The sequence below is a fragment of the Carassius carassius genome, chromosome 32 (assembly GCF_963082965.1).
Source record: "Carassius carassius chromosome 32, fCarCar2.1, whole genome shotgun sequence".
Lineage (NCBI taxonomy): Eukaryota > Metazoa > Chordata > Actinopteri > Cypriniformes > Cyprinidae > Carassius > Carassius carassius.
The window spans coordinates 26,017,504-26,039,556 of NC_081786.1; the positions used below are offsets into that span (position 1 = coordinate 26,017,504).

Consider the following 22,053-nt stretch of genomic DNA (forward strand, 5'->3'; position numbering starts at 1 on the left):
GTTCCTTTAAACTGTGTTCCAAAGATAAACGGAGGTTTTACGAGTTTGAAACAACATCAGGGTAAGTTATTAATTACATAAATTTGCTATCTGGGTGAACTAACCCTTTAAATGCAAATAAGCTGCTGCTCCCCACTCCCTTTTCCAGTATAGGGCTGTGCCTTTACAGCTCGTACCTCAGATTTTCTGCCAAAAACATCTGTTTGGTTTTGATTGTCATCTCTTTCGCATTGAAATCATGCGTTTTAATCCAAATCAGTTTAATCTTCTTGTATACGAGTACCACAGTCTATTGACGGTTTATCAGCATTCCTCCTCCACCCCATGTCCCCACTTTGAGTTCACTTTACAACAAGACGGGAAAAAAAAAAAAAAAAATCGCAAATCTGTATCGGAATCGGCCAAGTTTGTTTGTAAAAAAATCGGAATCGGCCATGAAAAAAATCATGATCGATGCATCCCTATGTTTGATTAAAGAGACATGCAAAAAGTGCAGTGTTGGGGTGCCTCCAGAATCAGGGTTGGGAACCACTGCTCTAATGAAACCCTTCTTCTTACAGTTCTCCATGTTGGAGCACTTTAATAGCCAGCCTCTCAGTGTGCTTTGCTGCCAAAAACAAGAGGCCTTGCTTTCTGCCAAGACATTGAGCAAGAAAAATGTTGAACGAATCCGCCATCTACCCTCGTTCATGAGGTATACACATAAATGTTCACTCCAGTAAAGGGATTCAGTAACCGTTCTGTAGCTACACAATTAAGTGAATGTATGTCTTTGTAGGTATGTGGAGACTCAGGAGCCCCAGGAACAGGTGCAGCTCCTTACCGATGATGAACATGTCAAGGTAACCTTATCATTCCACAGTAATCCATGTAATTGACTAAAATATCACACATCCAAAACACACTTTTTTTCTGTTCCTCTTACAAATTCTGTCCAGTATCAGCTCAGACTAGCATAAAACTATGGCATCTTTGCAATGTAGCTTTGGGTAAACAGGATAACTTTAGGCAATGTCAATGGCTAAACTACCTTAGCATGCTCATTTTTCTGAATAGTAGTAACTAGGGCTGTCACTTTTTATTCGATATTCGAATATGCATTCGAACATGACGTGAAATATCCGTAATCGAACTATAAATAAAATATCCGGTTTTTAAAATGCCATGTGTAGCGCATTAAGTATATTAGACCGTTTGTTTTTTCTTTCATTTTTTGCCATCTTATCCAGTAGAGGGCACTCTAGACGTATTGTAGTGTAAGCCCATGACCAAATCAAGCGAATAAGAGCTAATAGCCAGGCACGTCTGTGCGCTCCGAACATGTGTTCTCCACCGCGAGGAACATTGTAAATAAAAAGAGACCCGCACTTAATCCAGATCAAGTTGATAGACTGGTGTTTCTTGCAAACAATATTAACCCTATCAAGTCGATTAATGCGGATACGCGTTTTGAGTCATTTTCTCCTGATAACCCCGAAAAGAACTTAAATTACACTTTCAGTTTTAATCGTACAGATAAGAGCAATACATCAATCGAATCTGTAAAGGGTCTACTTTTTTTTGGATATAGACATAATAACAACAAAACTTTGTGCACTTATAAAATAAAGATAACAAACAAGGTGCGCTGTCTGCGCTGATCTTCTTTTACAAACACGTCATTTAAATGAACTGTAACTCCGTGAATACTCAACGAAAATACATGAGAGAGATATCTATAGAAAGCTTGACATGTCTATTTTTAAACTAAACAAGTGCCTCCGAAAACAGATATTCTGTGATAAAGTAATCCATATGAAAACAACGCGATGTCTGTTTTTCATGTCTCCCTTCATTATATCTAATGTGACTACGCCCCGTGCCGAACGCGCTATTCAGATTCAAACTGAAGCGCGCAGCTTGAATACGCCCATAACAGAAGAAAAAGCAGCGAGTCTGTTCTTCAAGTTTTTATTTTACTGTTTGCTTCACGATGAGAGGAATAAGACATAATTCACCCCAAAAAGATGTCATGTGGTTGAGGATTTGAGAAATGGATTTCCTCAGAAAAAAAGAATGCAGCACTTTATTCAGCAGAGATCATAAACATGAGTAAGTCTCTTTTTATTTATTTATATACTTGTACTAGTTTTCACATAACGTGTAAACGTTTTACTAGTTAGACTTTTTCCAAATTATAATTCCTGACTAAATGTATAATCAAGTGAAACATTATGAAGTTTCAATAACAATATACAACACTATACCCTTCGAAAGCTTGATGTAAATAATATAAATGTAACAAATAGATAACTGTAACAAATGTAAAAACAATGCTTTTCTTTCCATTTATTCCCCCTAAAAACCCAGAAAAATATTCTCAGCTCTTTTCAACATTAATAATAATGATGATAATAATAACAACAAACTTTTTTTTTTTGTGTAGAAAACAAGATTGTTAAAAGGATTTCTGAAGGATTGTGTGACTGGAGTAAGGATGCCAAACAATTTGTTTGAAAGTCAGCTTTGATTGTTTCTAATAAACTGTTTAACTGCTCCCCCAAGTGGATATTAAATTATGTTGTGGGATAATTAAAAATATTCTAAATAAACTACAAACAAAATTATATAGATTTATTTTGTCCTCTCATTCTTTCTTGTAACTCTTCCCTCTCAGCCACACAGATGACTGAGAGGCTCATTATGCAGCTCATTATGCGGCCCTTTGTCTTCTCAGGTGTAAATCACAATGATATTCATGGTAGTTGATGCCTACTCGCATATGACTTTTACCAACAAAAAGTGTCTCAGAAAATTTAAATCAATATATTGTTTTCTGTGAGTGAGTAAACAAGATGATTTTCACATAATTTAGAAAGAAAAATTCTAGGCTACAAGCTCCAGTTCTCAAAAATCCCGGGAACCATTGTTCTTTATCTGTTTTTTTGCCTTTTTCAAGTGTTTTAACATTTTTAGTTTTTCACTAACCACGCATAATATTTTTTTTCTCAAAAACACAATCATGTACATACATGCATTTCACATATTATTACAGCCCAGTTTGTGCTGATTACAGTGAGATTAGTCTTTACCCATTTAGATATTTATAAGAAACTGAAAAAAGCACAAATGTCAAGGCATGACAAAACTTCTCCAGGCCCCAAAAATACCCTTAGACTCCAGAGGGTTAAGAAATGAAGTAGGCTAGGCTATATGCCTTACTCCTGCTGCTGTTTAAGTTGTCATGTTATTGTTTGTGCCTGTTCTTTATCTTTTTTTCTTTTCTTTTTTAATTTAGCCTAATGTTGTGAAATATGCATAGTGGCACTTCATATAAATTGATATTCTAAGTTGATAATCTGCTGTTTCAAACATTAAAAAAAAAGATTAATCCAGATAGTCCTGTTCATGACTCACTGTTAAACATTTGTGATTCAATCTCCATTAGGGGCCGTTCACATATCGCGTCTTTTGCGCGCTCATGTTCGTTATTTCCAATGTAGGTGCGCAGTATGCCCGCTCATTAGGGCTGCAACTAACGATTATTTTGATAATCGATTAATCCGTCAATTATTTTTACGATTAATCGGTTTATGTACTTAGATTTTAGTTTTTTCCATTTTTTCCTCCAAGTAAATTATTAATAAATGGTCTTTATCCTTCAGCATAGATTTTTAAGAGATTTTAACCATTTTGCACATATCCATTTTGTCATATCCTCATCAAAAATATACCTGGAGTTGTTTTATTGTGTTAGTAATCCTTTGTCGAACTCTTCTGCAATCAGAACACTGACCCATACTCTAGCAAATTTCACAAGGAGATTTCAAATAATGTTTTCACCATGGCAGTCCTTAGAGCTCCTAAAGTAGTTTAACATCCCGAACGAAGCTTATTAAGGAATCTTTCAGAACATATTTTCACGAAGAATAAGGATAAAACAGAATAAAATTGCAGTGCATTGTATTTTATTATTTACTGGGAAACAGCTTTATAGCTTTTGCTGTGAAATTGTAAACAATCCTTCGAAAAAGGTGCCAATGGCATGAAACCTGAATGGAACTCACAATTTAAAGTAAAATCCATCAGAAGGTTGTCCAGAAAAAAAATTGGACACACACAAAAAACCTGCTGTGTGAAAAAGAGCAGTGAATACTTAGAAAAAAAGTGCATTTCAAATATCTTTAAACATTTACCTCTCTCATTCAGTCATAATTAGGCTGCACGACTGAATTTTGAACTGGTAAACGACAAACTGATCACAGAACATGTTTGTAAAGCTTTAAATGTTAACTGTTAAAAAGCAATGTTATCAGCTTTTACGACAAAACATTTGCAAACAACATTGTACTGGAGAATCTGCACAAATGAAAGTCTTAGAGGCCGTTCACAAATCGCACCTAAAAACGCGTGGAAAACGCTAGGCGCACCGCTTTCTCCTTCTTTCCAAAGCGCTCGGGCAGAAGCGCCCCTGAGGCGTCTGCCTTTGCTAAGCAACCATGATGTGCTCTCTCCTTGAAGACGCGGAAATTTCAGCAAAGGATAAATGGATTTGCAGCTCAAAAATCGCTTGCAGTAGCTCTGCTACTAAATTTATTTCAAAATGGAAATCCATATACAACTATGATCAGCTGTTCCTTTCATCTTGACTGAGCTTTTAACGTTGTTACGGGAAAGGATGAAGCTGATTGGTTAGTTCTTGTCACATGACCCGCGATGCGCTTGCAGCATTCTGAAAAGTTGAAATGTTTTTAACTCGATGCGGTGCGGTGTTAGAAATAACGAACTTGAGCGCGCAAAAGACGCGATATGTGAACGTCCCCTTAAACAGTTCAGTAGTGCAGAGTTTACAGGTTACTCTTCTTTTTTGAAGGCTCAAAGTAAAGTACTCCAACATCACGCTGAATGCTGCAGAGACGCTGTTCGGGAAGCACGTGACATAAAACGAGGCTATTGGCTATTCGCTACTTCTCCTGCTGTACTGGCTGAGTAAAACCTCCGGTGGCTCATTACTGCCACACTTTGGTCACCGCAGATTTGAAATATGCACGAAATGAGCCGCTTACGGCAAATAAGTTATTTAGCAACGAATCGATGACTAAATTAGTTGACAACTATTTTAATAATCGATTTTAATCGATTAAATCGATTCGTTGTTTCAGCTCTAGCGCTCATAATGGAAGCGACGCGCATGCGGTGCATGCGTTTTTTTCCAGGCACCGCATTGAGTTAAAAACATCGTGTTCGAATTAATATTCTAATATCGAATAAAAAGTGACACCCCTAACTGCAAGCAATTTTCAGTGCTGCAAATCCATTTAACCTTTGCTTCCGCGTCTTCATTGAGAGATCAGGTCATGGTTGCTTACCAACAGCAGACGCCTCAGGAGCGCTTCTGCCCGAGCGCTTTGGAGAAGGAGAAAGCGGCACGCCTAGCGTTTTCCACGCGTTTTTAGGTGCGATATGTTAACGCCCCTTAGGCTACGGTGTTTTGTTTTGTTTTTTTTTCTGTGGGGGAGGGGGCGTGTGGTTGGAGTGGGCACGTAGATATTCGAATATATTCGAATACATTGCAAGATATTCGATATCCGTTCGAATTAGATTTTTCTAAAAAGTGACAGCCCTAGTAGTAACTAATACTTGTGTTCAGTCTCACCTTAAAAGATTTCCTCTGCATCAGGTCAAGCGTGTATTCTAGGCGGCAACCAGTTGGTAACCCTCTTAGAAAGCAAGGTTATTATCCGATTATTAAATCGCAAGATCAATGTCAATAAAATTTCACTCAACATCTAAAAACTTTAACACTGTGTTTAAAGTCTGAATGCCTTGTTTAATGTAATGTCTATAGATGAGATCCAAACTGTCAATATTTGTTGAATGTGTCTTTAATATCAGTTATGTTACTGATACTCAAGTTTTTAATCAAAAATAAAAATAGCATTGCTGTGATGCAGTGATGAAACAATAAAGTGACTTCTCTATGCTTAACTGCTTCTTAAAAAGGCAGTGGGGTTTATGACTTGTTCTAAATCTCACCCAAAAACTACTGGCTTTAGGAATTTGTTCCCTCATTTTATCAGGAAACATAGCACTAATATTAATGTTTAAAAGCATTGCTAATCTTTTTTTTGAATCCTATTTTGAATATGCACATTTATGATAAATGGGTAGGTTCTGTTTCAGAGTTAGCTTACTTTAGCGCATGTATATCTACTACTGTGGGCATGGCTGATTGTGCTCAATATTATATATTACAAAAGAATTATGTAATATACTGTATAAAGATAGATATATAGTTGTATGATATGTTAATTATAAAGCAGCACTAATATAAGTAATGCGTAATGTAATATATTATTTTAATATGAATAGTATATTTATTTTATTGGCATATATAAGTTATCTGTATATTTTTGTAAAACCCCATGACAAGGTAATGTTTAATTTACTATTTTATTTCATTGTATCATCCCACACATCATGGATCTGTATTTTCTATAATTTATATGATAAAAATACATATCTGATATTTATTATATTATTAGCATCAAACAAACAATATAATTCTTATTCTCAAGGATTAAATATTACACAGAAAAAAAAACAAAAAAATATTGCACAACCAGCAGTTAGGTGGCGATATGAACCATGTAAACAGCTTTTGAACAGTAGAAGTGCACTTTTTCTAAGTGTCCATTTCCATAGTGACTTGATTCATCACTCTGTTGAGAATGTCTTGCGTGTTAACCAGGAACTTACTCTGGGGTGAATGAACTTGCTCCCAGATGCATTATTGAAACCAGCATACCACAAGTAAGCAAGGTTTGGGTTAATCAACCAAGAGTTTAGGGTTTAGCAGATGGTAAGTTAACCTTGCTTTCTGAAATACACTCTGGGTTGTGTATAAGAGTTGTAAGTTATAATAGGTCACATGAGGCTCTCTCATTCATATTTATTGAAAGGGGAAGAAAAAAAATTATGTAAGAATCTTTTGAGTATAAAACATTTTTGTAGAACGTAATTTTTTTTAAATGAATTTTTAGTCCTATAGTAAGTATAGGAGACCTGTGCGGCCTTGCAGAGTTTTGCTTAGTGTCTTCAACACACCTGAATAAACTAATCAAAGATTTGAAGGGTTTCTAGAAAGCTGCAGGCAGGTTAGTTTTAATTAGGTTTGGAGCTGAACTCTGTGGGACTCTGGCCCCCCTAGAACCGGAGTTTGCCACCCCTGCTCTTTATAATTATTACTATTTTGGATATTATTTTGTATATGTTTGTATTTTTAGTTATTTTCATGTATTTTATGGTGACTTTTTTTTAAACAAAACTGTTAAATTATAGTAAACATTATATTGAAACAATATTGATTGAATTGTTTGAATGATGCAATTGAATTGTTTTTGATGCTGTTGACGACATTAAATCGTAAATAAATACTCATCTTTTTTTGTGATTCATATCTTTTCAGGACGTATGTCAAACATTACTGAAAAACCTTCATAAATACCACAAGAATTACTATCCCATTCTACAGTGTCTGCACTCTTTGACCTCATCACTGCCTAAGTTTCCTCTAGGAAAGCATGTAAGTACACCTTTTGATAACCCTATTTTACACTCTTTACATTATAGTAATAACAGTAAAATGTGCATGATTATATGCAACTAACCGTAAACCAAACCCTATAATCATAACCATAACAGTTTAGTAGAACGCCAACAAAGATTTTTAACACAGACCATTGCAGTCTGTCAGTCTTATAATGGAGGTGGATAGGAATCACGGCTAAAACATACATTTAAAAAATAAAAAACATACACTAACAAAACCAAATTAAACCCTGGGGCTTGTGACGATACACTGATGTGTAAAGACATAAAACGATCAGTCTGTGCAAGAAACTGAACATTTTTTTTTTTGATTGCACTTACTTGTGAATATAATAATACAGTTGGGTTGAGTATTCTCAATTATTTGAAATGAGTGGACCAGTGCCCCCACCCCACTAACCTCACGTGGGGTGTGAGAGAATGCAGCGGCACGATTGGTCTTAAACGAGCCCATGTCACACCTCTCTTTATCTCCTTGCACTGGCTACCGGTCGCATCTCGTTCAAGACATCGATGCTTGCATATAGAACAACCACAGGCTCAGCACCTGCCTACCTCCGCTTATGAGTGATGCCTCATGGTGGCACTAAATCACTTTCCAGAACAAATTAGTTCACTGTTTCTGACTGGTGGAGTGATTTACCCACCCCTATCCGGAATGCTGAATCCCTGAGAATTTTCAAGCTCTTTCAAAACTATTTGACTTAATCCTATAAAAAAAAAAAAAAAAAACTTTGTCTTTCTATTATTACGAGCACTTCATGTGTCTGTTTGCCTCTTAAAGAAGAATTGTTTTATGTATTCTCCAATAGTAATTTGCTTTAAATAAAAGCATCTGAAAAATGACTTCATATAATGTAATTAATGTGGGACTCTCAAGGGAAACCCTAACCAAACATGCACAGCACAAAAACTCACTAAAGCTTATAGAAACATAGCACTTTAAAACCATTCAGGTATTTCTTTGGCATTCTCAAATAAACTTCTGTGGACTTACGGATTGATAAAGTGTCCACTGGGTGTGGTTTTTAAAGTTTACCCGTAAGAATATCCCCAGAAGTAGTTGGTTATCTTGGTATGGCTGACAGCTGTCTTTTTTTGTGCTGCTTAGTTATTTGCATAAAGGTAAACTTTGTGTCACACTGCCGGAAACACGCATTGACAAAGCAACCTGATGGTGGTTTTCAGTGGAAAGCTGGTGACTACCGGCAACCAAGTGAGCGTGACTCACATTTGCATTCATGCCTCATGAAAAATGTAAATGACAAATAATTTAAAATGTGATTCTTCATCCCAGCTTTCAACTTGCTGGTGATAAGACGTAGGCATGACCAGTGACTTGAGAAAGTTGACATGTTTAACTTTATACAATAGAAGATGTATATTCAGTTAAAATGAGTAGGATCATGCCACTTTGCCGTGTGAAAGTTTGTTCGTTTTGATCATTGATATAGATTTTTTTCACTGTATTTACAGTAAAAAAAAAAAAATTGCCAGTGTTTGATGCTCAGCACATATATTGTGCTTATAGATACGAGAACTGCATGTATCCTGCATTGAGAAGAATTTGTGGGAGACAGAGGAGTATGACTCGGCCTTGCAGCTTCTGAGGTAACTTAGTCTACTGTCTGGTCAGAAATAATTTTATAATTTTTTTTAATGATGCACAGAATTTTTTACAGACTTTTAAATAAATTTTCCCTCCTGGTGGAATGACCTTCCCAACTCAATCCAAGCAGCTGAGTCCTTAGCGATTTTCAAGAATTGGCTTAAAACACATCTCTTCCATCTCTATTTTACCCTTTAACTCTAGCACTGTCTATTGTAATTCTGTTCTTAAAAAAATTTTTTTTTTTACCCTTTTAGACTTGTACTCTATTCATTTGCTGCTTGTTTTCTTAAAAAAAAAAAAAAAAAAATATTTCAAACTATTCTAATTTTTTTTTGTGTTCAGACCTCTAACACTAGCTTACTGTTTATATTACATATCTAGTTTATATTATAAAAAACATTGCTACGTGTACTGCTTTAAGCTAACTGAGACTAGTTATGGCACTTACATATCATTGCTCTTTTGTTGATTTTGATCATTCTCAATTGTAAGTCGCTTTGGATGAAAGCGTCTGCTAAATGATTAAATATAAATGTCAGTGTCACTCTTCACTCTTAGTTCGTATTTTTTTTGCAGGATTCTAGCAAAGGATGAGCTTGTTGCAGCTTTACGGAAGTGTGCTGAAATTCTTAAATCTGCCAAGCGAATGCAAAATGTTCTGCAACAATTGGAAGATTTCATTGGTAGATTGGAAGCACTGCAAAGTAAGTCAGACACACTGTTTTCTCCAAGTTGCTTTTTTGTTGATAGGAAAAAAATTATCATCACTGTTTGTGATCCCATCCAGTGTGTTCAAGAGAACACTTCTGGAGAAACTGGTTAAGAATATAAAGTCAGCAGCAGATGCCTTATGTTTGGGATCTAAACTAAGGCAACGTTACACGACAACGATGTAGTCAAAAACTTAAATGTTTTCCCCTGGCATTTTAAACACGATTTTAAAACAATTAGCATTTACACATTTCTTTGAAAATGGCAAAAAATGCTGTATTGCCTATGCCAGGCCAGTAGTTGGCACTAGTCACCTTGTTAGTTAACAGTACCTGTAGGAAAGTGACAATATGTTGTCTATAATATGTCTCTGCTGTTGGTTTTCATATTGGTGAAGTGAGTCCACTCTTTGCAGAAGAAGCATTAGCAAACTCTTAAACCGCAACAACAGTACAGTGTGCTCTGCCATTGTTGTGTATGTTTGTTCGTGCTTGCCTTTAAAATTTTTGAGAATTACATAAATATTGGAAATTGGAAAAGTTGCTGCTTAAGTTTTTATAATAGCAATTTGCATATACTCCAGAATGTTATGAAGAGTGATCAGATGAATTGCATAGTCCTTCTTTGCCATGAAAATTAACTTAATCCCAAAAAAACCTTTCCACTGCATTTCATTGCTGTCATTAAAGAACCTGCTGAGATCATTTCAGTAATCGTCTTGTTAACTCAGGTGAGAATGTTGACGAGCACAAGGCTGGAGATCATTATGTCAGGCTGATTGGGTTAGAATGGCAGACTTGACATGTTAAAAGGAGGGTGATGCTTGAATATTCTTCCAAGATTGCACCTAAATCAACAATTTATAGGATCATCAAGAACTTCAAGGAAAGAGGTTCAATTCTTGTAAAGAAGGCTTCAGAGCGTCCAAGAAAGTCCAGCAAGCGCCAGGATCGTCTCCTAAAGAGGATTCAGCTGCGGGATCGGAGTGCCACCAGTGCAGAGCTTGCTCAGGAATGGCAGCAGGCAGGTGTGAGCGCATCTGCACGCACAGTGAGGCCAAGACTATTGGAAGATGGCCTGGTGTCAAGAAGGGCAGCAAAAAAGCCACTTCTCTCCAAAAAAAACCATCAGGGACAGATTGATCTTCTGCAGAAAGCATAGTGAATGGACTGCTGAGGCCTGGGGCAAAGTCATATTCTCAGCTGAAGCCCCTTTCCGATTGTTTGGGGCATCTGGAAAAAGGCTTGTCCGGAGAAGAAAAGGTTAGCGATACCATCAGTCCTGTGTCATGCCAACAGTAAAGCATCCTGACACCATTCATGTGTGGGGTTGCTTCTCATCCAAAGGAGTGAGCTCACTCACAATTCTGCCCAAAAACACAGCCATGAATAAAGAATGGTACCAAAACACCCTCCAACAGTAACTTCTTCCAACAATCCAACAACAGTTTGGTGAAGAACAATGCATTTTCCAGCACGATGGAGCACCGTGCCATAAGGCAAAAGTGATAACTAAGTGGCTCGGGGACCAGAATGTTGAAATTTTGGGTCCATGGCCTGGAAACTCCCCAGATCTTAATCCCATTGAGAACTTGTGGTCAATCCTCAAGAGGTGGGTGGACAAACAAAAACCCACTAATTCTGACAAACTCCAAGAAGTGATTATGAAAGAATGGGTTGCTATCAGTCAGGATTTGGCCCAGAAGTTGATTGAGAGCATGCCCAGTCGAATTGCAGAGGTCCTGAAAAAGAAGGGCCAACACTGCAAATACTGACTCTTTGCATAAATTTCATGTAATTGTCGATAAAAGCCTTTGATACGTATGAAGTGCTTGTAATTATATTTCAGTACATCACAGAAACAACTGAAACAAAGATCTAAAAGCAGTTTAGCAGCAAACTTTTTGAAAACTAATATTTATGTAATTCTCAAATCTTTTGGCCACGACTTTACATACCCAATACGTACAACGTACGAACATGACGTCACCGTTTTCAAAGATTCCCATATTGGGTGTTTACACGGAAACAATAAAGGTGGTGTTTTCAAAAACTTGCACTTTGAAGCCGTTTTCAAAAATATGCGTTTTCAGTCCTCAAAACGCTGTTGTCGTGTAAACGAAGAAGAAAAATGTATAAAAAGTTTCCTGTTTTTGGCTGAAAACGTTGCTGTGTAAACAACCCCTAAAGCATGTCTGTAAATTTAGCAAATTGTTTTGATTGACAGTCTTTGTACATCTTGGTGTTTCCATCCAATAATGCATTGCAAAAAAGCTGTTTAAGACACGAAAAATGCTTTCAAATGTATGTGCACTTGTATTATCAGCACATTCTCAACTCTAGTATGCATGGCCGTTGGAACTAGGGGTGCTGAGGGTGCTGCAGCACCCTCCGCTGCAGGACCAGGTCTGACATTTCCTTTGTGCCCCTCAATCTTCCCCAAGATACTTAATTTTTGTGATCTTTTTACGATTAATTATATATTAAACTGAACAGAAATATAGCCTAGTGTGTTTGTATTTTATTGGGCATCCCTATTTCTCCCCCTCACAATCGCAGAATTTCATGTGAAATGTTCACACGATATTACCGTAATTTTACAATTTGACTTGTAAAAACCATTCAAGTCCTCGTCCTTTTTATGAGCCATTTTTCACTTCTCAAGACGGACCCCGGCAATCACATAAGCACAGCTGTTTAATTGCGCTCAAACCCCTGTAGCCTAATGTAATCTATTAAAGGGGTCATATGATGCTTTTTAAAAGTGTTATTTTGTGTATTTGGTGTAACAGAATATGTTGACATGCTTTAATGTTCTAAAAACACATTATTTTTCAAAAACTGTATATTATTGAAGGTCCTCTATGCCCCACCTTTCTCAAATGTGTCATTATCTACAAAGTCCCTCCTTCCGACAATCACAGTCTGCTCTGATTGGCTAACTGACCCAGTGCATTGTGATTGGCCAAACACTGCAAGCACTCGTTGGAAATGTAACACCCCTTTCCATAATCGTGTGCTGCTGCTTTCAAAATAAATGTAAAGACTGTTAATAATGTCCTTCGTTTAACCATCAGTTCAAGCTGAAAGGGGAACAGAGTGGCGTCACTGACACATTGATGAAGCTTGTATGTGTTTGCAGCCCACACAAGCCACGGACGGGACAAAACCACTGACTCCTGACCTCTCTCTCTCTCTCTCTCTCTCTCTCTCTCTCTCTCTCTCTCTCTCTCTCTCTCTCTCTCTCTCTCTCTCTCTCTCTCTCTCTCTCTCTCTCTCTCTCTCTCTCTCTCTCTTTCACTCACACACACAAAACTCTGCATTTGAACAGTCAATAGCAAATACTTAAACTAATGTCAAAGCATGCTTACTAGGGGTGTAACGGTACGTGTATTCGTACCAGACCGTTTCGGTACAGGGCTTTCGGTACGGCGCACATGTGTACCGAACGACCGAATGCAATATTTTGTGTGCGGAACTAAGGTACGTTTTCGTGTTTCCAAACGAACATATTTAGTGACGGAAGTCTCTGCGTTCAGCGCAAATCCCGCCCTGCAGCTGATTCTAAGGCCGGTGACACACTGGCTGCGTGGCGTGAGCGTGTCGTTTCTGCTGCGTGTCAGTTGCGTGACAGCTGCTTCGCGTTTTCTGTGTCTTTACCAGTGTTTGGAATAACGCCGTTTAAAAGAACGGCGTTAGGTAACAACATTATTTTTTCAGTAACGGGGTAATCTAATTACTTTTCCCGTCGTTACAACGCTGTTAACATTACTGGACGTTAAATGTGGTGAGTTACTATGCATTGATTGAATAAACTGTATAATCCAAACGTGGGTTAATAACGAGATAAGCGATTATGATTGGCTAAGGCAGAGTCAATCAGAGCCAGTGTTTTTACACACATGCCAGCACATGCACCAGCGGCGGCACACACACACACAACAGCTAAACAGAGATTCGCAGCAGCAGCAACAGGAGAGGCGGGCAGCAGAGATGGCGAGTCAGGAGCAATCCTATGAAAAGTTGCTATTTTCAAGGTGGAGATATAAGTACGTGCATGTAATGTGTACATTATATCCAGGAGCGAAGACTTTGTCGACATCCGTTGTAAGCAATCTAATTTAATGAGGCATCTCACAACGACACGCACATCTACAAAGCTAGTGGCCAAAAACACTTTTCTTACAAAGATAATACTTGAAGTGCAGGATAAAACTCTGGCTGTCTTGTTAATAAATAACAAAAGTTATGTATGTAACACCTGTCTGTTTTTTTTTACAGTAACGCAAATAGTTACTTTCCCTGGTAACAAGTTACTTTTATTATAGAGTAATTCATTTACTAACTCAGTTACTTTTTGGAACAAGTAGTGAGTAACTATAACTAATTACTTTATTAAAGTAACGTTCCCAACAGTGGTCTTTACACACCAGAATCGTGCCTGACGCGGCGCGCTGCTGCTACTGTAGGTGACATAGAGGGAGGCCGCCGACAGACCAGGATCTTGTCTTCACTACAACAATATCTATACTTCATGTTGAGCATAAATATAAAGCCTACTGATCAAGGACACCGTCAACAGTATTGACGGCAAAATAGACTATGTTTGACAGGTGCAATATGCCAGTGTGTCACCGGCATAAGGTTTTCAAAAGGCATCACGCGAGTGTGAACATCACTACAACTAGGAAAAAAACGTCGGCATTTAAACAGACCTTTGCTCTTAATTCTGATCGGTCCAATGCTATAACGAAATTTGAGCAGGTCTAAAAACGGAAACTGTTGATGCTGCACTTTACACTTTGGAAAAGTTATATTTTTTAAATATGAGCAGGTCTACAAGCTGGGATTGGTAATGCTGCACTGTAATCATAGTTATTTAGTTATATTTTTAATTATATTTTATTATATGATATTGGTTTGAGGCTGAGAGTATTTTATTTAGTGGAGAACTTTGCAGCAGTATTTTATTTCTTATTCTTTTTTTTTATTTTATATATACTTTATTAAAAAGTATTTTTTTTTAAAGTGTAAACAAATTGTTAAAAAAAAGTTTATAGTAATAAACAACCTGCAGTTTAATGTTTGCATTTCTTTCCCTTACTGTACCGAAAATGAACCGAACCGTGACTTTAAAACCGAGGTACGTACCGAACCGTGATTTTTGCGTACAGTTATACCCCTAATGCTTACAGTAGCTTATTCAAAAGTGTCAGATTGTTGTAGCAAAGTCAGAATTACCTCGTCTCCTAGGTTCATGAAACGATCGTCCATAAAATGCTTTGCTGTTTTGTTGTAAGTAATCTTAAAGATTCCTACATCTACTTTCGGAAGGCCAAATAAAGTCCTTTAGCCTTTAACCCAGATACATACAACATCTCCCTGACATGACTGCTTCAACACTAACTGCGGTTACTGAAACCATGCCTTTTTTCCTCTGTTTTAGGGGGGCGTGGCGTGGCAGAGTCTTAACTTTGATAAAGAACATACCTTATTTTCCGCACTATAAGAAACTAAAAAAACGAGAGTGCGCCTTATAATCCGGAGCGCCTTATATATGGATCAAGGCGCTCTGTCAAAATGTTGACATTCCCTTTAGCACAGCTCCATCTAGTGGATGCATAACGCAAACCCAGTCAAACATCTGACTGCAGTATCTTCTATTCTATGCGCCTTATAATCCAGTGCGCCCTATGTATGAAAAGAGTTCTAAAATAGGCCATTCATTGAAGGTGCGCCTTATAATCCGATGCGCCTTATAGTGCGGAAAATACGGTTAGTCTTTGCGACTTTACAGATCTTCATACACCAAGAGCTTGTTACACACCAAAGAGAAAGGAAAAATTAAAATCACATTATATGACCCTTTTAACTACATACATCATATTGTTTTAGGCAAGTAGCCTCCATATTATGACAAAAATATTTCATTAAGACTGAATTTGAATTTAACCTGATCACATTTAAAAAATGACTTAAGTTTAATAACACAGCATGTCCTTGGTTATTCTAACACAAACAAATTATACAGTAAAAAGAACATTTACATTATCAAAGAATATCACTGAATTCAATCTAGCATGTGTAAGCACTCTAAAAAACTGTTATTAGTAATGTCTGTGGTGTATGATGAATTAATCTCTTATTTACATCACATGTACATCTGCACTTTGTTGTTTCTGAGAGAATTCACCAAAGTGCACTGACCAAAACTTTTGCTTATCAGTGTTGATAATATTTATTAAAATCCTGTTAAATAATAGAAATAATAAAGAAAAAATTATTGAACTAAAATCACAAAAGCACATATATATATATATATATATATAGGTTTGCATATAACTCTGTCTTCATTTGTGTTAACTTTTGTCTTGAATTTGGGCTGTTAAATATTAGGATTTTGTCAAAAATCCCCCACCATGACCCTGCAATGCAACATCAGGCCCCACCCCCAGATAAAATATGTTCCCACGGTTATGCTAGTATTTTGCAACGTTAGTAAGCAGCTCAGCTTTTTCCCTGCCAGCTGATTAACATTAAAAACATGGACAGCTAATCAGAATCCATCCTGTTTTAAGTGGCAGATCTGCAGTGCACACTTATAATATTCAGAACATTATTAATTGGTATTATTATTGTTATAGTATTGAGTAGATATAAAGGTTTCTTAAAATTATAGTGTAACAATAAATTAGTTTTTTTTGCCTCTAAGTTGGTGGGCATTGTCATGTCTTTCACTGGGGAGCATGTTTTATATTTTCTGAATGTGTTTTTTGCCATAATCAGTTTTCTGCATTATTATGTAAATTTGGGGTGAAGTTTTTTTTTCTGTAATAAGAGGGGATGCAATAATGCACTTTTATTTCCTGTAGTTGTTAAACTTTGTAAAAATGGAATTTACTTTTAATGCTGCAATTGGTTTATTTAGTATTGTTCATAATGTTTATAATTATAATTTGTTATAATTTGCAAAATAATTGCAAAAAAAAATGCATAAATCCATCACTGGATACAATAACCTTAGTAATACATTGCTTTGCCTCTCAGGTGTCTCTTCAGAAGATTCCTCTGGAAATGGGATTGTCTCAGGAAAAATGGAATATCAGAGAACAGATCTCTTTCAGCTTCAAAAGGCATAGTATTTGTGGTTTTGCTTGGCTAATTTGGATGTTATTTACCACTGATTTATGTTTTATGAATATTTTGAGTGTAGGGGAGGCCAAGTGAATTGACAATTGCGGTGCTTCATGGGAGTGAGTGGAGCTAAGAGTGCTTTTGGTGTGCTTGATTCAGCTTTGTGATTGGGGGAATTTTTTGAACAGCATCATGAGTAATGTACTTTTCACCCCAAATTCCTCAGTTAAAGATAATTATATTAATGTTGATGTTGGTTTGCTTTTGTAATTACTGTAGCATCTCTGGTTAAGTCTGGAATTCAGCAAGTGCATAACGTTTAGCGTTTTAAAATCTGATCAGTTTTCAAAAGTTGTGTAGTGTCTTCCAGTCTTCCAATAGAATCCAAAGATGCTGTTGTTTCTTTTCAAAGTTTTATTCATCGCATAATCATTGCAAAATAATGATATTAATGATTATATAAACAACAGCCATACCTAGTATTGTAAAACTTCAGTGTTAATGTAGTACTGTATACTAGCAATTCAACTAGCTGGAACATCTACAGGTGCATCTAAAAAAATAGAATATCATGGAAAAGGTCTTTATTTTTTGTAATTTCATTTTAAAAAAGCAAACTTTCTTATATTCTAGATTCATAGCACACAAACTGAAATATTTTAAGATGTTTTTTGTTTTGTTTTAATACTGATGGTTACGACTTAAAGCTTAGTAAAATTAAAAATGCAGTATCTCAAAAATTTGAATTAAATTTTTTTGCTTCATTAATTTGATTCATTTTGAGTATAAATACTGGGTACCTCTTGGGCTAGTTTAAAACATGCAACCATAATTATGGGAAAGACTACTGACTTTGCAATGGTCCAGAAGACAATCATCAACACCCTCCACAAGGAGGATAAGTCACAGAAGGTCATTGGTGAAAGGCCTGTCTGTTCACAGAGTGCTGTATCAAAATATATTCATTGATAGTTTACTGGAAGAAAAAAGTGGTAGGAAAAGGTGCTCAAGCAACAGGGATGACCACAGCCTTGGGAAGATTGTCAGTAAAAGTTGATTCCAGAACTTGGGAGAGCTTCACAAGGAGTAGACTGAAGCCGGAGCAGGAAAAGGGCTATAGCTGTCACATTCCTAGAACCAAGCCAATCCTGAGCCAGAAAAAAATGTAAGAAGCATTTCACCTGGGGTAAGGAGAAAAAGAACTGGACTGTTGCTCAGTGGTCCAAAGTCATCTTTTCAGATGAAAGTAAATTTAGCATTTCATTTGGAAATCAAGGTCTGGAGTCTGGAGGAAGAATGGAAAGGCACAGAAACCAAAGTCCAGTGTGAAGTTTCCAAAGTCAGTAATGATTTGGGGTGCCATGATGTCTGCTGGTTTTGGTCCATTGTGTTTCATCAAGTCAGAATCAGAATGAGCTTTATTGCCAGGTATGTTTACGCATACAAGGAATTTGTTTTCGTGACAGAAGCTCCGCAGTACAACAGAATGACAGCGACAGAACATAAAACACATAATAAAAGAATATAAAAATACAAAAAATACAAGTAGATAAGGAATTACAATATACAAATTGACAATTGTAGGCAGGTATATTACAAAAATGCAGTTATGTATGTACATGTATATTATGTGCAAAATTTAAGTGTATACTAAGTATGTGTGTTAGATAAATTAAGTGTATGTGTATATAAATATAAAGTGTAGTGTGTTCAGTGTGTATCAGCTGTTCATAAGATGGATTGCCTGAGGGAAGAAACTGTTCCTGTGTCTGGCCGTTCTGGTGCTCAGTGCTCTGTAGCGTCGACCAGATGGCAACAGTTCAAAGAGGGAGTGTGCTGGATGTGAGGGGTCCAGAGTGATTTTGCCAGCCCTTTTGCTCATTCTGGATAAGTACAGTTCTTGAATAGATGGGAGAGTTGAACCAATGATTCGCTCAGCAGTCCGGACTACCCAATGTTGTCTTCTGAGGTAAGATTTAGAAGGTGAGCTGAACCAGACAGTTACTGAAGTGCAGAGGATGGATTCGATGATGGTGGAGTAGAACTGTTTCAGCAGATCCTGTGGCAGGTTAAACTTCCTCAGCTGGCGAAGGAAGTACAACCTCTGCTGGGCCTTTTTCACAATGGAGTCAATGTGATTGTCCCACTCCAGGTCCTGAGAGATAGTGGTGCCCAGGAACCTGAATGACTCCACTGCAGTCACAGTGCTGTTCATGATGGTGAGTGGGGGGAGTGCAGGGGGGTTTCTCCTGAAGTCCACAATCATCTCCACTGTTTTGAGCGTGTTTAGCTCCAGGTTGTTGAGAGTGCACCAGACAGCCAGCTCTTTAACCTCCTGTCTGTAAGCAGACTCGTCACCGTCCTGAATGAGGCCGATGAGTGTGGTGTCATCTGCAAACTTCAGGAGCTTGACAGAGGGGTCCTTAGATGTGCAATCATTAGTGTACAGGGAGAAGAGCAGTGGGGAGAGAACGCAGCCCTGAGGAGCTCCGGTGCTGATAGTACGGGTGCTGGATGTGTATTTTCCCAGCCTCACTAGCTGCTGCCTGTCTGTCAGGAAGCTGTTGATCCACTGACAGACGGAGGTGGGCACGGAGAGCTGAATTAGTTTGGGCAGGAGGAGGTTTGGCATGATCGTGTTAAAAGCCGAGCTGAAGTCCACAAACAGGATCCTCACATAGGTCCCTGGTCTGTCTAGGTGTTGCAGAACATAATGCAGTCCAATGTTTACTGCATCGTCCACAGACCTGTTTGCTCTGTAGGCAAACTGAAGAGGATCCAGCAAGGGTCCAGTGATGTCCTTCAGGTGGGCCAGCACCAGTTTTTCAAATGACTTCATGACTACGGATGTTAAAGCCACAGGCCTGTAGTCATTTAGTCCTGTAATTTTGGGTTTCTTTGGGATGGGGATGATGGTGGAGCGTTTGAAGCATGAAGGGACTTCGCACAGCTCCAGCGATCTGTTGAAGATCTTTGTGAAGATGGGGGCCAGCTGGTCAGCACAGGATTTCAGACAGGCTGGTGTAACACAATCTGGGCCTGGTGCTTTTTTCCTTTTCTGCTTCCGGAAGACCTGGCGCACCGCATCCTCGCTGATCTGTATTGCAGGTGTGGGGGAGAGGGGGTATGCAGGAGGTGTGAATGGTGAGAGTGCTTGATTGGAGAGGTGTTCAGGTTGGGTTGCAGAAGTTGTTATTGTTGTGAACGGTTGTGTGGAGAGGTGTTCAGAGCAGGTGATGGGTGTTCTTTCAAACCTGCAGTAAAACTCGTTCAGATCGTCTGCCAGTCGTTGATTTTCCACAGTGCTGGGGGGTGGTGTCTTGTAACTGGTGATCTTTAGACTTTTCCACACTGATGCTGAGTCGTTGGAAGTGAACTGAGTCCTTATTTTTTCAGAATAATTCCTCTTTGCCACTCTGATCTCCTTTTCCAGTGTGTATTTAGCCTGTTTATACAAGACATTGTCCCCCTTCCTGTAAGCATCTTCTTTGGCCTGACGGAGCTGTCTGAGTTTTGCAGTGAACCACGGTTTATCATTGTTGTAATTTAGTTGAGTCTTGGTAGGAATACACATATCCTCACAGTAACTGATATATGATGTTACGGTCTCTGTGAGTTCATCCAGATCGGTGGCAGCAGCTTCAAAAACACTCCAATCAGTGAGGTCAAAACAAGATTGTAAATCCTGCTCTGCTTCATTAGTCCATCTTTTTACGGTCCTTAATACAGGTTTAGCTGATTTTAGTTTCTGCCTGTAGGTCGGTATAAGATGAACCAGAAGGTGATCAGAACGTCCCAAAGCTGCTCGTGGAACAGAGTGATATGCATCCTTTATTGTTGTGTAACAGTGATCCAATATATTACCGTCTCTGGTGGGACAGGTAACATGCTGTCTGTATTTTGGCAGTTCACGGGAGAGATTGGCTTTATTAAAGTCCCCGAAAATGATTAAAACAGAGTCCGGGTGTTGTTGTTCTGTCTCTGTGATCTGCTCAGCGAGTTTCTGTAAAGCCAGACTTACTTGCGCTTGCGGAGGAATGTAAACACTAACCAGAATGAACGAGTGAAACTCCCACGGCGAATAGAACGACTTGCAGTTGACAAACTGCATTTCTAGATCAGGACAGCACATCTTCTTTAACACAGTTACATCTGTACACCACCGTTTATTGATGTAAAAGCATGTCCCGCCGCCTCGCGATTTCCCCGTTGATTCTGCGTCGAGATCCGCTCTAAACAGCTGAAAGTCCGACAGATGGAGCGCGCTGTCCGGTATGGCGTCATTCAGCCAGGTTTCCGTGAAACACAGAGCAGCAGAGTGTGTGAAATCCTTATTTGTCCGAGAAAGCAGAAGGAGTTCGTCCGTTTTGTTGGGTAGAGAGCGTAGATTTGCCAGATGGATGCTAGGCAACGGCGTTCGAAATCCGCGCTTCCTGAGTCTGACGAGCGCGCCAGCTCGCTTTCCCCGTCTGCGCGTCCTGAAGCGTTTGATCAGCGCCGCTGCTCCTCCGATAACAATATTCAGTAAAACGTCTGAATAATTGAAATCCGGGAAAACATCTTGTGGTGCGTTCTGCCGAATGTTCAGCAGTTCATCCCTGGTGAAACTGATTGCAGGAATATAACTAAAGACAGGACAAACTATCAAAAAGACAAAAACATATGCAGAGCACGTCACGGAGGCAGCCATCCTGTACCGGCGCCAAGTTCATCTCCAAAGTCCAAAGTCAATAGTCATCTACCAGGAGATTTTGGAGCACTTTATGCTTCCATCTGCTGACAAGCTTCATGGGGATGCTGATTTCATTTTGCAGCAGGACTTTAGCGGACCATTTAGCTGAATTTTTAATTTTCCTAAGCTGTTAATCATAACCATCAGAATTAAAACAAAAAAACTCTTGAAATATTTCAGTTTGTGTGCAATGAATCTAGAATATAAGAAAGTTTATTATTTAATTATGTAATATTTTAATTACAAAAAATAAATAACTTTTCCATGATATTCTA

The 22,053-nt window shown here is 38.2% G+C and overlaps 1 protein-coding gene across 1 annotated transcript in view; it reads left to right on the forward strand.

The window, feature by feature from the left end:
- Window positions 1-22,053, forward strand: part of orc3 (origin recognition complex, subunit 3) — a 47,081-nt gene that overhangs the window by 8,157 nt on the left and 16,871 nt on the right. The window contains exons 10-15 of the mRNA XM_059520840.1: window positions 561-694; window positions 779-842; window positions 7,448-7,564; window positions 9,122-9,201; window positions 9,779-9,906; window positions 16,960-17,045. Of these exons, the coding sequence (XP_059376823.1) occupies window positions 561-694; window positions 779-842; window positions 7,448-7,564; window positions 9,122-9,201; window positions 9,779-9,906; window positions 16,960-17,045 (609 nt within the window). The remainder of the gene's footprint in view (window positions 1-560; window positions 695-778; window positions 843-7,447; window positions 7,565-9,121; window positions 9,202-9,778; window positions 9,907-16,959; window positions 17,046-22,053) is intronic.